At 36.2% G+C, this 13,573-nt stretch overlaps 1 protein-coding gene across 1 annotated transcript in view; it reads left to right on the forward strand.

The window, feature by feature from the left end:
- The window catches only part of HFM1 (helicase for meiosis 1), a 207,072-nt gene extending 199,832 nt beyond the window's left edge, over nucleotides 1-7,240 (forward strand). Inside the window, exons 37-40 of the mRNA XM_043876338.1 lie at nucleotides 900-990; nucleotides 6,026-6,137; nucleotides 6,231-6,382; nucleotides 7,124-7,240. Coding sequence (XP_043732273.1) covers nucleotides 900-990; nucleotides 6,026-6,137; nucleotides 6,231-6,382; nucleotides 7,124-7,193 — 425 coding nt within the window. The 3' untranslated portion in view covers nucleotides 7,194-7,240. The remainder of the gene's footprint in view (nucleotides 1-899; nucleotides 991-6,025; nucleotides 6,138-6,230; nucleotides 6,383-7,123) is intronic.
- The last annotated feature ends 6,333 nt before the right edge of the window (nucleotides 7,241-13,573 follow it).

Raw genomic sequence — 13,573 nt, forward strand, 5'->3', positions numbered from 1 at the left:
AAAATGTTCCTTTTTTTTTTGAACTTTTTATTTTGCATTGGGGTATAGCTGATTAACAATGTTGTAATAGTTTCAGGTGAACAGTGAAGGGACTCGGCCATACGCATACATGTATCCATTCTCCCCCAAACTCCCGTCCTATGCATGCCACATAACACTGAGCAGAGTTCCATGTGCTATACAGTAGGTCCTTGCTGGTTGCTGGGGTTGGCAGGGGCAGGGAGGAGGATGGGGGAGGCAATAGTTAGGGAGTTTAGGATGGACATGTAAACAATTGCTATATTTTAAAATATTCTATTTTTTAAAATATTTTTATATGCTAGTAAACAACATAAAAATATTATTTCTACCAGAAATAATACCTGAATTGACTTTTCAGGTATAAATAATTAAGAGGAAAAGATTAGTTTCTCCTGTATTAGATATTGTGTTTAAATCATATACAATCCAAAAATAATGGAATTAGGCCTTTGAGATACTGGCAAATTCAGCCTATTTCAGTAAAACAGAGAAGTGAAAACCTTGGTAAGTAGAAGACAAGATAGCGAGTTGGAGAGACTCTGTCCCAGGATGGCTGACAGCAGGAAATCAGCCCCTTGCAGATCACTGAAAATATTGAATAACTTCGACTTGATCATTTACTTGGCTTATGAATGAATAAAAGTGGTTTGGGGGCCTTTTAATATAGTGACTAATAAACTAACCTATGTGTTATGTAGTTTTACTCCATTAGCTTCACTCTTTTGTTTTAAATATGCACAGTAAATTTAATTGTTGAGAATTTTTCATTCATTTTAACCAGATCATATCTGTTTGGAGAGAGTCCTTGTAGAACTTGTGAAAAGCTTTATTCATCTGTTTCCTGGTATTTTATCTCAAAATGTTATCTCTTTACCTAGGATTTGGAAACACTTTGAGTTCAAGTACTGGGGAAAGTAAGCTACCGTTCCAAGAATCAAAAGGCCAATTCCAAAGAGAAACGTCAAAGAGGCAAGTTTTAGAACTTTGGTTTCAAATACTTATGACTTTATATTTTCATGACATGTAAGTAGAGAGGAGGATCATGTCATTAGATGGCAGAGAAGCAGTAGGGTATCAGCCAAGCTAAGCTCTCTTAATCTTAGAGCAGTTTTTCTCAAAGTCCTCTTGTCAGATCATACAAATCAAAACTACCGTGTGTGTGTGTGTGTGTGTGTGTCTGTGTCTGTGTGTGTGTGCGCGCACGTGCACACATGCACTTAGTCGCTCAGTTATGTCCAACTCCTAGGGGAACACATTAAAAATGCACATTCCTGGGCCCCCATGCTAGGCTTACTGAATCATGGTCTCGGGGGCTGAGGTGAGGAATCTTCCCTTTTCACAAGATGTGAAAACTGAATAAGAGTTTGACAGGGAGATGAACTTCCCTGGTGGTTCAGTGGTTAAGAATCTGCCTTCCAGTGTAAGGAACACAGGTTCGATCTCTAGTTAGGGAACTAAGATCCAACATGCCGCCGGGCAGCTAAGCTCAACGCACTGCAGCTTCTGAGCCCGCATGCCGTAATGGAAGGATCTTCCCTGCTGCAACGTAGATCCCAAAGATCCTGTGTGTTGCATCTAAGATCAGACACAGCCAAAAATAAATAAACATTACAAAAACAAAACCGAGTTTAACAGGTACAAAAGAGAAGACTAATAGCTGAAAAAAGAAGAGAAGTGAAAGGCAAAGGAGCAAAGGAAAGCTATACCCCTTTGAATGCAGAGTTCCAAAGAATAGCAAGGAGAGATAACAAAGCCTTCCTCAGTGATCAGTGCAGAGAATTAGAGAAAAATAACAAAATGGGAAAGACTAGAGATCTCTTCAAGAAAATTCGAGATACCAAGGGAACAATTCATGCAAAGATGGATACAATAAAGGACAGAAATGGTAGGGACCTAACAGAAGCAGAAGATATTAAGAAGAGACGGCAAGAATACACAGAAGAACTATACAAAAAAGATCTTCATGACCCAGATAACCACAATGGTGTGATCACTCACCTAGAGCCAGACATCCTGGAATGCGAAGTCAAGTGGGCCTTAGGAAGCATCACTACGAACAAAGGTAGTGGAGGTGATGGGATTCCAGTTGAGCTATTTCAAATCCTAACACATGATGCTGTGAAAGTGCTGCACTCAATATGCCAGTAAATTTGGAAAACTCAGCAGTGGCCACAGGACTGGAAAATGTCAGTTTTCATTCCAATCCCAAAGAAGGGTAATGCCAAAGAATGTTCAAACTACCACACAATTGCACTCATCTCACACACTTGCAAAGTAATGCTCAAAATTCTCCAAGTGAGGCTTCAATAGTATGTGAACCATGAACTTCCAGAATTTCAAGCTGGATTTAGAAAAGGCAGAGGAACCAGAGATCAAATTGCCAACATCCATTGGATCAACAAGAAAGCAAGAGAGTTCCAGAAAAACATCTACTTCTGCTTTATTGACTATGCCAAAGTCTTTCACTGTTGGGATCACAACAAACTGGAAAATTCTGGGAGAGATGGGAATACCAGACCACCTGGCCTGCCTCCTGAGAAATCTGTATGCAGGTCAAGAACCAACAGTTAGAACTGGACATGGAACAACAGACTGGTTCCAAATCAGGAAAGGCTGAATATTGTCACCCTGCTTATATAACTTATATGCAGAGTACATCATGAGAAACGCTGGGCTGGGTGAAGCACACACTGGAATCAGGATTGCTGGGAGAAATATCAATAACCTCAAATATGCAGATGACACCACCCTTATGGCAGAAAGTGAAGAACTAAAGAGCCTCTTGATGAAAGTGAAAGAGGAGAGTGAAAAAGTTGGCTTAAAGCTCAACATTCAGAAAACTAAGATCATGGCATCTGGTCCCATTACTTCATAGCAAATAGATGGGGAAATGATGGAAACAGTGACAGACTATTTTTTTGGGCTCCAAAATCACTGCAGATGGTGATTGCAGCCATAAAATTAAAAGACGCTTGCTTCTTGGAAGAAAAGCTATGACCAACCTAGACAGCATATTAAAAAGCAGAGATATTACTTTGCCAACAAATGTCTATCTAGTCAAAGCTACGGTTTTTCCAGTAGTCATGTATGGGTGTGATAGTTGGACCATAAAGAAGGCTGAGCGCTGAAGAATTGATGCTTTTGAACTGTGGTGTTGGAGAAGGCTGTTGAGAGTCCCTGGGACTACAAGGAGATCCAACCAGTCCATCCTAAAGGAGGTCAGTCTGAATATTCATTGGAAGGACTGATGCTGAGGCTGAAACTCCAATCCTTTGGCCACCTGATGCAAAGAACTGACTCGTTGGAAAAAACCGTGATGCTGGGAAAAATTGAAGGCTGGAGGAGAAGGGGATGACAGGGGATGAGATTGTTGGATGGCATGACCGACTCAGTGAACATGAGTTTGAGTAAACTCCTGGAGTTGGTGATGGACAGGGAGGCCTGGCATGCTACAGTCCATGGGGTCACAAAGAATCAGTTACAACTGAGCGACTGAACTGTATGCATTCCAGGTAGAAGAGTGTATGTAAAGGGATAAGGTTTGAAAAGGCATCTGGTGCTCAAGGGTCAGTAAAATGGGTCTATGTTGCCACAGAATTAAGGCTGAGATTGCTGAGGTCTGTGAGGGGCCATGAATGCCATATTTAGATACCTGTGCTGTATCCAGTAGGTCAGGGTTCACAAACTCAAACTGCTTCCAGATCTGATGGGCCAAGGTTAACTGCAGAGTGCCCCCTATAAATGGAATAACCACTGCTCAGAGTTAACCAGGTGTTGCAGTGCAAGAACTGTAAGTCTAGTGTTGTCAGATTTTCTGATTTTTCAAAAAAGCTAAGAATCTAAAATTTATGTGACATCTCCTGACATTTAAATTTTGACAACTAATTTTTTTAAGTATCTGCAGCACCCGTTATCTAAAAAATAATAATAATGCTTATAGACCCATTGTAGCCTAGTTGGCTCTGGGTTCTGATCTCCATAGTAGGCAGTGAAGAATCATCCAGGATATTTAAGCTATATAAGGCTATTTAAGCTTATAACTATTACGGTTATATAATTCAATCAGAAAAATACCATTGCAGCAGTGATATGTAGAATGAATTGTAGAGGGTGGGATCACCAGGAGCGTAGTGGCCAGTGAGAAAGGCAGGCCATGATAAGGCCTCAGCTGGGACAGAGGTGATAGAAACTGAGATAGAATTGGATTTTTGAGTCGTTTCATAGATAACAAAGAGTACATTTAGAAATTGATAGACTATTGCAGTAAAGGAACAGGGAAGCATAAATGACAAGTGGTTAGACATAAATATTATTTAAGGATGTAGAGCATATGAGACATTTGAAAAAATAATATTAGAAATGTTCAACATAAAGTATCTTTGTAATGTAAAATGCATTTGTATGTTGCACCTGATTAGAACTTAAGGGAGAGAAGTTATAGCCAGAGCCAAAACTTTCCCACAGAGAAGAAATGTTGGTAACTTTTTATTCAGGGTTTAGTTTTCTACTAAAGAGTTATTTCTCCTACTTGAAAATTTTTTTTAAGTTTGTAAGTGTCATATGATATTTTTGCTATTATTTAATCATTTTACTGAACATTAGTATCAACATGACAGAATCATAGATTTCATAGAATTCCAGAGTTGAAGGGAATTAAATGTCATTTAGTCTCCCCTCCACTGGGTCCTTGAATAACCATCCAACATTACTGGCAAGTAATGATGCTGTTTCCACCAAGACAGTTCCGGTGACCAGGAGCTTATTCATTCTACAGTACTCGTTTCATGTTTGGATTTCTCAGGTCATTCACTAGCTTTTAAAATTTGTCTTTTTATCATTTCCATTCATTGGTTCTAACTCTTAAGTCATACAGAGTAAACAGATCAGAAGCATCACAGTGAAACAAAGCCATGGGTGTAAAGAAAGTAGGCAAATCACAGTAGGAAAGTAACAAGACATATGAACAGTGTTGTGCACCACAACTGTAGAAAAGTACAAGTAATTTTGGAAGAGTTTAAAAGTGACCAACAGAAAATAGGTGGGTTTAAAATGGAGTTCTATCAAGACACCTCTGAGAAACTGGTTCCAGAAGTTGCTGCTGGGAAGGCCTGTGAGAGCTGAGGGTCTGTGATGAAAAGGAGACACATGCTCTTCCTTTCATAATCTTCTTACTGTTTTAATTCCTTGCCATTCCTTGCTATAAGAGGTAAAAAGATTCTGTCCGAGCAATATGTGTGATTCTTCCCTACACCATCTACTATTTATGGCTCCTTGCATGACTGTCACACTTTAGCCTGTGTTAGCTTAAATTGTCACCTCCTCAGAGCGGCACCCATGACCGTCTTTTTTTTAAAGTGGGTTTGTGCTCCACACTGTTATCTACTATATTATTACTCAGTTTGTTTCCTTCATATCACTTCAGGATCTGTAATTATGTTTACTGTTTGTTTGTCTGCACCTTTATAGATGATAACCTCCTAAAGATTTGTTTACTACTTATACTTAGCTCCTAGTACAATATCTGGCATATGGTAGTGAATCATAAATGTTTTTTAATGAATGAATTTAATATAAAAGATTAAAGATGAACACTAATATACAGTTACACATGAGAAGATAACTAGAGATGCCTGTCTACAGTGAGACCAGAATAGGGAAAGGATACTAAAAGTTAAGCAAATGGGATTTAGAGAAGATTTATGGACTGCTTGACGACAGATGATTAAGCATAAGATGCAATTCTAATGAAAACTGCTGAATGATTGTTTCTGTAGGCCTTTAAAAGTAGTATTCGCATTTAATTTGGAATATATAAATTGCTTTTTTGTCAAAAAGAAAGGAGATACACCAACTTCACCATGAGTCTAAGAAATAGCATCAATTGTATGGGTGATAAATATGATGAACTCATCATATTTTCCAAAGAATTGCTGTTGATCTAAATTAGAATGGTTTGTTTCTTTTATTTGCCATATTTGATCAAGTAATTCATTTTGATTTTTAGTTTTGTTTCATCACATGAGGAGCCAGATATTTATTTATCAAATTCTGCTATGTCCAAGTTTGGTGCATCCTCCATGACACAATTGCCTCAACAATCTGGAAATGCAAGTATTATAAGAAGAAACACTTCTCTCTTTTTTCTTTTAAATACTGCCTGAATAGTTAAACCTTCAATGGTTGCTGACTTTTTTAACCTCAAAATATAGGTCCATTTCCAAGAAAGAGAACAACAAAGTCTGTCACCAGAGATTGAAAAGCTATGCTTTACTCGCTCTGAAAAAATATCAAACTCTTCAAATTTTAATAAGAAAGTGGATTGCTTTATTAGAAGTGAATGTAAAAAGGAGACTGATTTCAGGTAAGAACTCTTTAAAAATATTTTAAGACTATACAAGTGAAAGCTTTCTACAAAGAATTTCAGCATTCCTTTTCCCTTGGTTCATTTTAAAGATCAGAACCTACATGTTTTATTTACTTAAAAATGTAAGAATTTTAGACCTCTGGTAAGCTAAGCTCCTTAAGATAATTCAAAATGTCAAATATCTCAATTTTTGAGAACCTATGTATTTGATGCTAGTAATTAAAACAGTGTATTACATTAATAAACTTTTTTACTTATTTGAATATAATATGTTGATAATATGAAATATGAGGTCACTTGAGAAATGAGATCAGTTAATTTTTCTAATGTTCTAGTTGTATTTCAGCCACCAAGTTCTGTTATAGTTCTACAGGTTCAAAGAAGAAGTCAGGTTAAATCTAATCAGTGTCCCTACTGCTGATCATTTTTATGGTTACCTTTAGCAGTTTCCCTCTCCCTCTTGAATAGTCAAGGTTTGGAGACCTGTTGACTGTGATTAAATGACACTACTTTCCAAAATGTCTAAAGAAATATCTATCTAATATACTTGTCTCTACCTTTAATAGTTCATGAACTCTAATTTCCCCCAGACTTCCTATAAGATTATGCATATTGAAGTTCATTTGATAAATTACCTCTCAGCAATCTTCAAGTTTATCCATTTAATATTTTAGTATATTATTTATTATAAATTTGTGTTATAAAAATAGTTACTTTTACATTTGCTTTTCCCCCCAGTAGGTATCATCCTGATGATGAAGCTGATGAAATAAAGTCTTTTCTGGGAATATTTGATGGTATTTTCTAAAACAGACAAAAATGCTTTTTATATTAATAAGACAAAGTATAAAGACACCTACTTACAAAGAATGATTTTTATTTTTAAAAAGTAGTTCATGCTTGTTCAGATTTTTTTTCTTGGATTTGACCAACTTTGTTGACTTTTTTTGCAACAAAATATTTGGACTGATTTTTTTCCCCCATAATATTGTAACTTCATGAAAAGCACTTTTACAGTGGCTTTGTTTCATAAGCTGATAATTAAGCTTCATTTAGAAATAATTATTTGGTTATTAATTGGATATAGACCAGAATCAATTTAATATTTTCTAAAGAAGAAATTCTGTGAAGGCAAAATGTTTGTAGATCAGTAAATCTATTTACTGTATCAATGTTTCACCATTAAGTTACTAAAGGATTTTTTTTTTACTAAAGATTTTTAAGAATCCAGTGGCTGTCTGAACCTTTTCTTATATCATTTCAAGCAATAATAAAGGAAATGTCAATCAGTGTAGACTGTCTTCCTTTAACTTGTTTTTCAATGTGGTGAATTCTAAAACTTTGTTATATTGATTTTTAATACAGCAAGTTATTTGATATTATTTTCCAGTGAGTTATCTCTCAGATTTCTTTATTAGTAAGTAGTATCATAGGCACTGTAAGCAGTATTTATTATCTAATTTATTTATAGATACAGTGTGAAGTTGAAGCCACTTCAGAAATTTTAGGAATTTTTCTTCAGATATAAAAACCTTAGAGGAAAGAGAAATAGAGAAGATGATGAGGTTGTTGGCTGTTATTAGTAAACATTTATGAGGCATCATATGTATTAAACTTAGAACAAGTAAAAGAGACTTTGTCTCTGTTGAAAAGTAAGAGCAACCAAGCCCTTATTTTAGTCATCTTTACGATTGGTGTTTCTGCATCTGAATCAATCATGCTACAACATTTAAAGGTTATTAAACACCATTAAAATGAAAAATTGGTTCACTGCAGTCTGCTCATCTAGCATACATAGACTTTGACACTAAAGAAATAGCAGTTTAATTTAAGAAGACTTACTGTGATCTGCTAAGTGAAAAGTACTGTGCCTGGTAGTGCAAAGGATACAAATGATGAAGATACTGTTTTTGCTCTCATGGAGCTTACTTTACATTCTGGCAGAGAAGTTAAGACCTATAATATAGCAATAATAAATATAGACTACATTAGAGAAGTGGGCCTCAAGTTTCAGGATGTGTTGGAATATTCTAGAGAGCTTCTTTGAAAACAGATTGCTGAGCACCATACCCAGTTTCTGACTCAATAGATCTAATATGGGGCCTAGAATTTGCACTTCTAACAAATTCTCAAGTGATGCTAATACTGCTATTCCAGGGACTACACTTTGAGAATCACTGCAATAGAGATTTAAAGAACTATAGGAGTTCTGGAATTCCCTGATGGTACAGTGGAAGGGGTCCCCCTGCCAACGCAGAGGACACAGGTTCAATATCTGGTCCGGGAAGATTACACATGCCATGGAGCAGCTAAGCCTGTGCGCCACAACTACTGAGTCTGCACTCTAGAGACAGTTGACCCCAATTGCTGAGCCCACGTGCTGCAACTGAAGGCCGTACACCCAGAGCCTGTGCTCTACACGAGAAGCCACCACAGTGAGATGCCCACACCTCAATGAAGAGTAGCCCCTGCTGCCGCAACTGGAGAAAGCTCGCGTACACAACGAAGACCCAGCTTAACCAAAGTAAATAAAGAATATTTTTTAAAAATAAAGAACTATAGGAGTCTGTAAGAGAGAGAGAGTATTATCCTGACTATGGGGTCAGAGAAGCCTTTATAGGGGTAAACATTTGAACGGAGCTTTGAAAGATGAATAAGATTTTGATGGGCAAATACATAAGAGGAGGACATTGTAGGCAGAGGGGACAGTTTGAGCAAAGCTCTGAGGGAGGAATGATGAATAGATAATTATAAACATAGGTAAATGTTGTAGATGTTTGATCTGTACCTTGAGGTCACTTTGTGGAAGACTTTAGATGTTAAAGTAAGAAGCTTGAACTTTACTCGCAAACTGATGTTTCCCAAACTTTGCTCATCATAAGAAATGTATGGATAATATAGTAAGTACACAGATTTGGCAGACTTCATCTCAGAGCAACTGATTCAGAATCTCCAGAGCACAGAACTAGGAGTTCTATGGTTTTAAAAGCACTCCAGGTCATTTTCTATCATCAGGCCAATTTTAGAAACACTTGGGTAGATAATTTGCCATTTGAGCAAGTGCTTACCTGGAAAATTATGTGTATGTTAAGTATATGTAATTCAAAACCTTGTTACGTATACTGACCACTTAAAGGAGTACAGTCACTGGGTATTCTTTCCATGAAGTGAATAATAACCCTAAGTTTTCCTATTTACTAGTTATGTTCTAAATACATTGGGTTAACTTATTCCTATAGAATGAACCATACAACAGAGCTTTCACAAAAATCTTTGTTGGGCTAAATTTTCAGAAGTTTTTTTTGATTAAAAATGTCCTTAATTGACTGTTTGGCAGCTACCTCATAGGTATGGAGTGAGAATTTAGTAAGCCACTACATAGAAAGTTCTTAGTTTAAATACTGATACATAGTATGTGTTCAATGAATGGTAACTATTTGTACTGAAAAGAAATTGTCCTTAACAGCACTTCAAATAACCCATTGGGAAGGGGTGAGATAATACAATATTTAGTTGTCATATCTGAGTTGTGTTAAATCACATAGGATTTGAATAATGAACTCTTGATTTCCACAGATTATCATCCATAGAAAAGATTTTAATCTTAGACCTCCCTCCTATATATACTTCTTCATGCTTTCAAATAGGTCCCCTCCACTCCCATTCCCTCCTCGCCAACATTCTTAGTTGGTTTATGGTCAGAGCACACAAATCTATTTTAATATTATGATAAGTAAAATGTAATTATAAATCTTTGGCATATTCTAATACATTCTAAAGCCCAATACAAATGATCACTGGATTACTCACTTTTCTAGATATTATCACAATTTACTCCTTAGTAGATTATGAAATAGTCTCTTTACCAAGACTCCATTTCTAGAAAATAGGAACAACAGGAACTGTAGGGAATATACTGTTCAAGGACCCCTAACTTAGAGGGAGAACATTGGATACCAATGCATCTTAGATAGTAACAGTTATGTATAGAAAAGGTACCAATGAGGAGGAAATCAGGGCAAAGATGAGTAAACTAAGCTAAGCTTAGAATTAAGCTAAGTAAGTAAGCTAAGAATTTAGTGTGAGTTTTGATTAGTTAGTGGAACAAACAAAACAAAAGGGAAAACGCTGGCACTTATTTCTTGGTATTTCAACTCCTGGCTGCCAGTAGTTAAAGACCTTGCTGCCTACAGTCTGTTCTGAAGACCAGTAACATGGGAGATCCCTGGAAGTTGATTAGAAGGTCTTGGGCCTCCCTCCAGACCTTCTGAGTCAGAATCTGCATTTTAACAAGATCCTTGGGTGATTATGTGCACACTAAAGCGTAGGAAGCACTTGTTTTCACTGGAAAGGAAGAGAAGAGGATGATATCAGAATTTTAAGAGGATCCATTCCAGAAGACAATTATAAAAGACTAATGATGATTACTTGGTTTTCTGCACATATATTTCCTATTTTAAATGTAGCACGGTGGTATAGCTCTTCTTTAATTACCTCTCAGTACAGGTTGTTTTCTACACCAACTGTCTAAATTATCTTTATAATTCTCATACATCAACTGGGTATTTTGTTATGTAGCTTTGAGAGGCACTAAGATGCCCTGTAGAGTTTTGTTTTATTAACGTAATGTAAAAGCAATAATTCAGGCTTCCCTGGTGGCTCAGTAAGACAATCCACTTGCCAATGCAGGGGACATGGTTCGACCCCTGATCCGGGAAGATCCCACGTGATACGCAGCAGATGAGCCTGTGACACAACCCTTGACCCTGTGCTCCAGAGCCCGGGAGCCACGACTGCTAAGCCCATGTGCCTCACTACTGAAGCCCGCACACCCTAATTAATCAATTAACTAATTAAAAGTCCCCGACAAGAGAAGCCACAGCAATGACAAGCCCATGCATCACAACTGGAGAATATCCCGTTTACCGCTACTAGAGAAGAGCATGCACGCAGTGAAGACCCAGCACAGCCCTAAATAAATAAATAAATAAAATTTTAAAAATTAGAGCAGATCATTCAAAAGAGCAATCTTTGTCTTTCTTATTTTCACATTTCAATTCAGAAACCTTTCCCTAAACTAACACCTGCCTTAAAAATCCCTACATACTTCAGCAAAACAAAATGAACCCAAACAAACCCAAACAAAATAACTCAAACCCCACATAGCATTCTGAAAGATTTAGAAAAGTGTCCATAAACCTAGTCATGAATTTTATGTTGTAGTTATAAAATGTTTTATTAAAAGAGGAATTAAAATTCAGCTGACATTAACATTTTGCCTGAACATTTACCTCCTGTGACAGTAGATGGCTTCAAACCTTTAAAACTATATAAATGACTAAAGTCACCTTTGTTTTTATTATTTCTAAATTGTTAACTTTGGAAACAACTTTTACCAATTAGAATTTTTTTTTAAGCTAAAAGAATTTTGCTACAATTTTTTTCATTTCAAGTGTATTAAAATTTTAGCAAGACAAATTATTCAGGTTACAGATTATCAAAAGATCAACTCAAGTTTAAGTCACATTAAAAAGAAAAAAAAAGCCAAAAACCTAAAAACAATGAAAATACAGAAATAACAAAGGAAATTCACCAACAGGTCTCTAAACTTGAAAATTGAGACAAAATAGAAATTAATTTGCACAACTCTCATCCACTTTTGCCTCTATTTGTCCTAAGGCTTGCTTGATAATGTGATCAAATTTTTATTTTTGTCATGTACATGGTCATTTTCTTGACCATTTGATTTTTGGTTTTCCTTTTCCATTGAGGTTCTGGTCTCATGTTCCTGGTAGGAATCTATTTTCAAGTATAGGAGTATCTCTTCTGAATGGACAATAGACTGGAGTCATGTTCAAGATTTTCAGTCTCATTTCACTAGATGCATTTTTCTTTAATTTTTCCTTTTTTGTGTTTTCAGGAATTTTTTCATATGTTTCTTTTTTCCTTTTAAAAATTTATCTTCAGAAGCACTTTCAGAATCAGAAGACTGAGACTCTCTTGAGCTATCTGAGTCATGAGATGATGGTGAGGATGGTGATGATGACTTATGCCTTTTCTCCTTAGTTTTAGTTTGGGAATTAGCTCTCTGCAACTGAATATCTGCACCTCAGCAAATGGCTCTCTAGCTGCATCTGTTTTCTGATTTTTCTCTCTTATACAACTTCTTGACCATATTTCTACTCACTTATCATTAATAGTGATAGATTTGTGCAAGAGGTCTCATTTCTTAATATTATTAATAACAATATCTTCAGATACAATATGATCTATGGAAACATTGCAATTACACTAATCTCGGTATAAAAATTCAGATCTGAGCCTCAGGTGGATGCTCAAATGTTAAACATACTTTCTTTTTAAAAAAAACTTCCTAAGTAAGGCCTTCTGGCACATAGAACATAGATGGCATATACGTTTAATCTTTATCATAGCCTTATGAGGTAAATTCTCTTATGTATATATTATGTATATGTTATGTATATATTTTATACATGTGTATGTGCGTTCTGAGTCGATTCAGTCATGTCCTACTCTTTGTGACCCCACAGACTGTAGCCTGCCAGGCTCCTCTGTCCATGGGATTTTTCTAGGCAAGAATACTGGAGTGGGTTGTCCCTTTTACTGGTCACCTGTCAACATCAGTAGACATCTCTTCTTCCCATTTGGCACTGAGCCTCAGGTAATTATTTTGTTTTTCAGTTTTCACACTTAAGCTTCTGTTCTTTAACCTGCTTTTTGTCCTGCCTCCAGATCCCTGAAGCCTAGTTGTTTATCTTTCCTAGGTCAATGACTTCATTTTGAAACCCAATATTTTGAAGAGAGAGAGGAGAGCCTGTGTTCAACAAAATCCTTTTTGTAAAGACAAATTGGTTTTGTCTGCTAGTGCTGTGTCATAAAGCTTTCTGTCTGCTGTACGTGAAAACTACCCTAAAAAAGAAAGAGAAGAAACCCAGTTATTTGTGACATTTTCCAGGATGATAGGACTTAAGCATTATCTGCTTGAAATGTGACTCTCATCTTGCCATTTTCTCACATAATAAATAGTTACATGTGATTTTTTTTTTTCTGCGTCTCTCAATTAGGAATATACTGTTTTGAGAAGTTTGAAAGTTAAACACAAATCTTACTGAGAGTATTTGATATCTATCTTATAAAAATATGATTGTATAAAGTAATTCTTAAAGT

Source organism: Cervus elaphus, chromosome 20 (genome assembly GCF_910594005.1).
Source record: "Cervus elaphus chromosome 20, mCerEla1.1, whole genome shotgun sequence".
Lineage (NCBI taxonomy): Eukaryota > Metazoa > Chordata > Mammalia > Artiodactyla > Cervidae > Cervus > Cervus elaphus.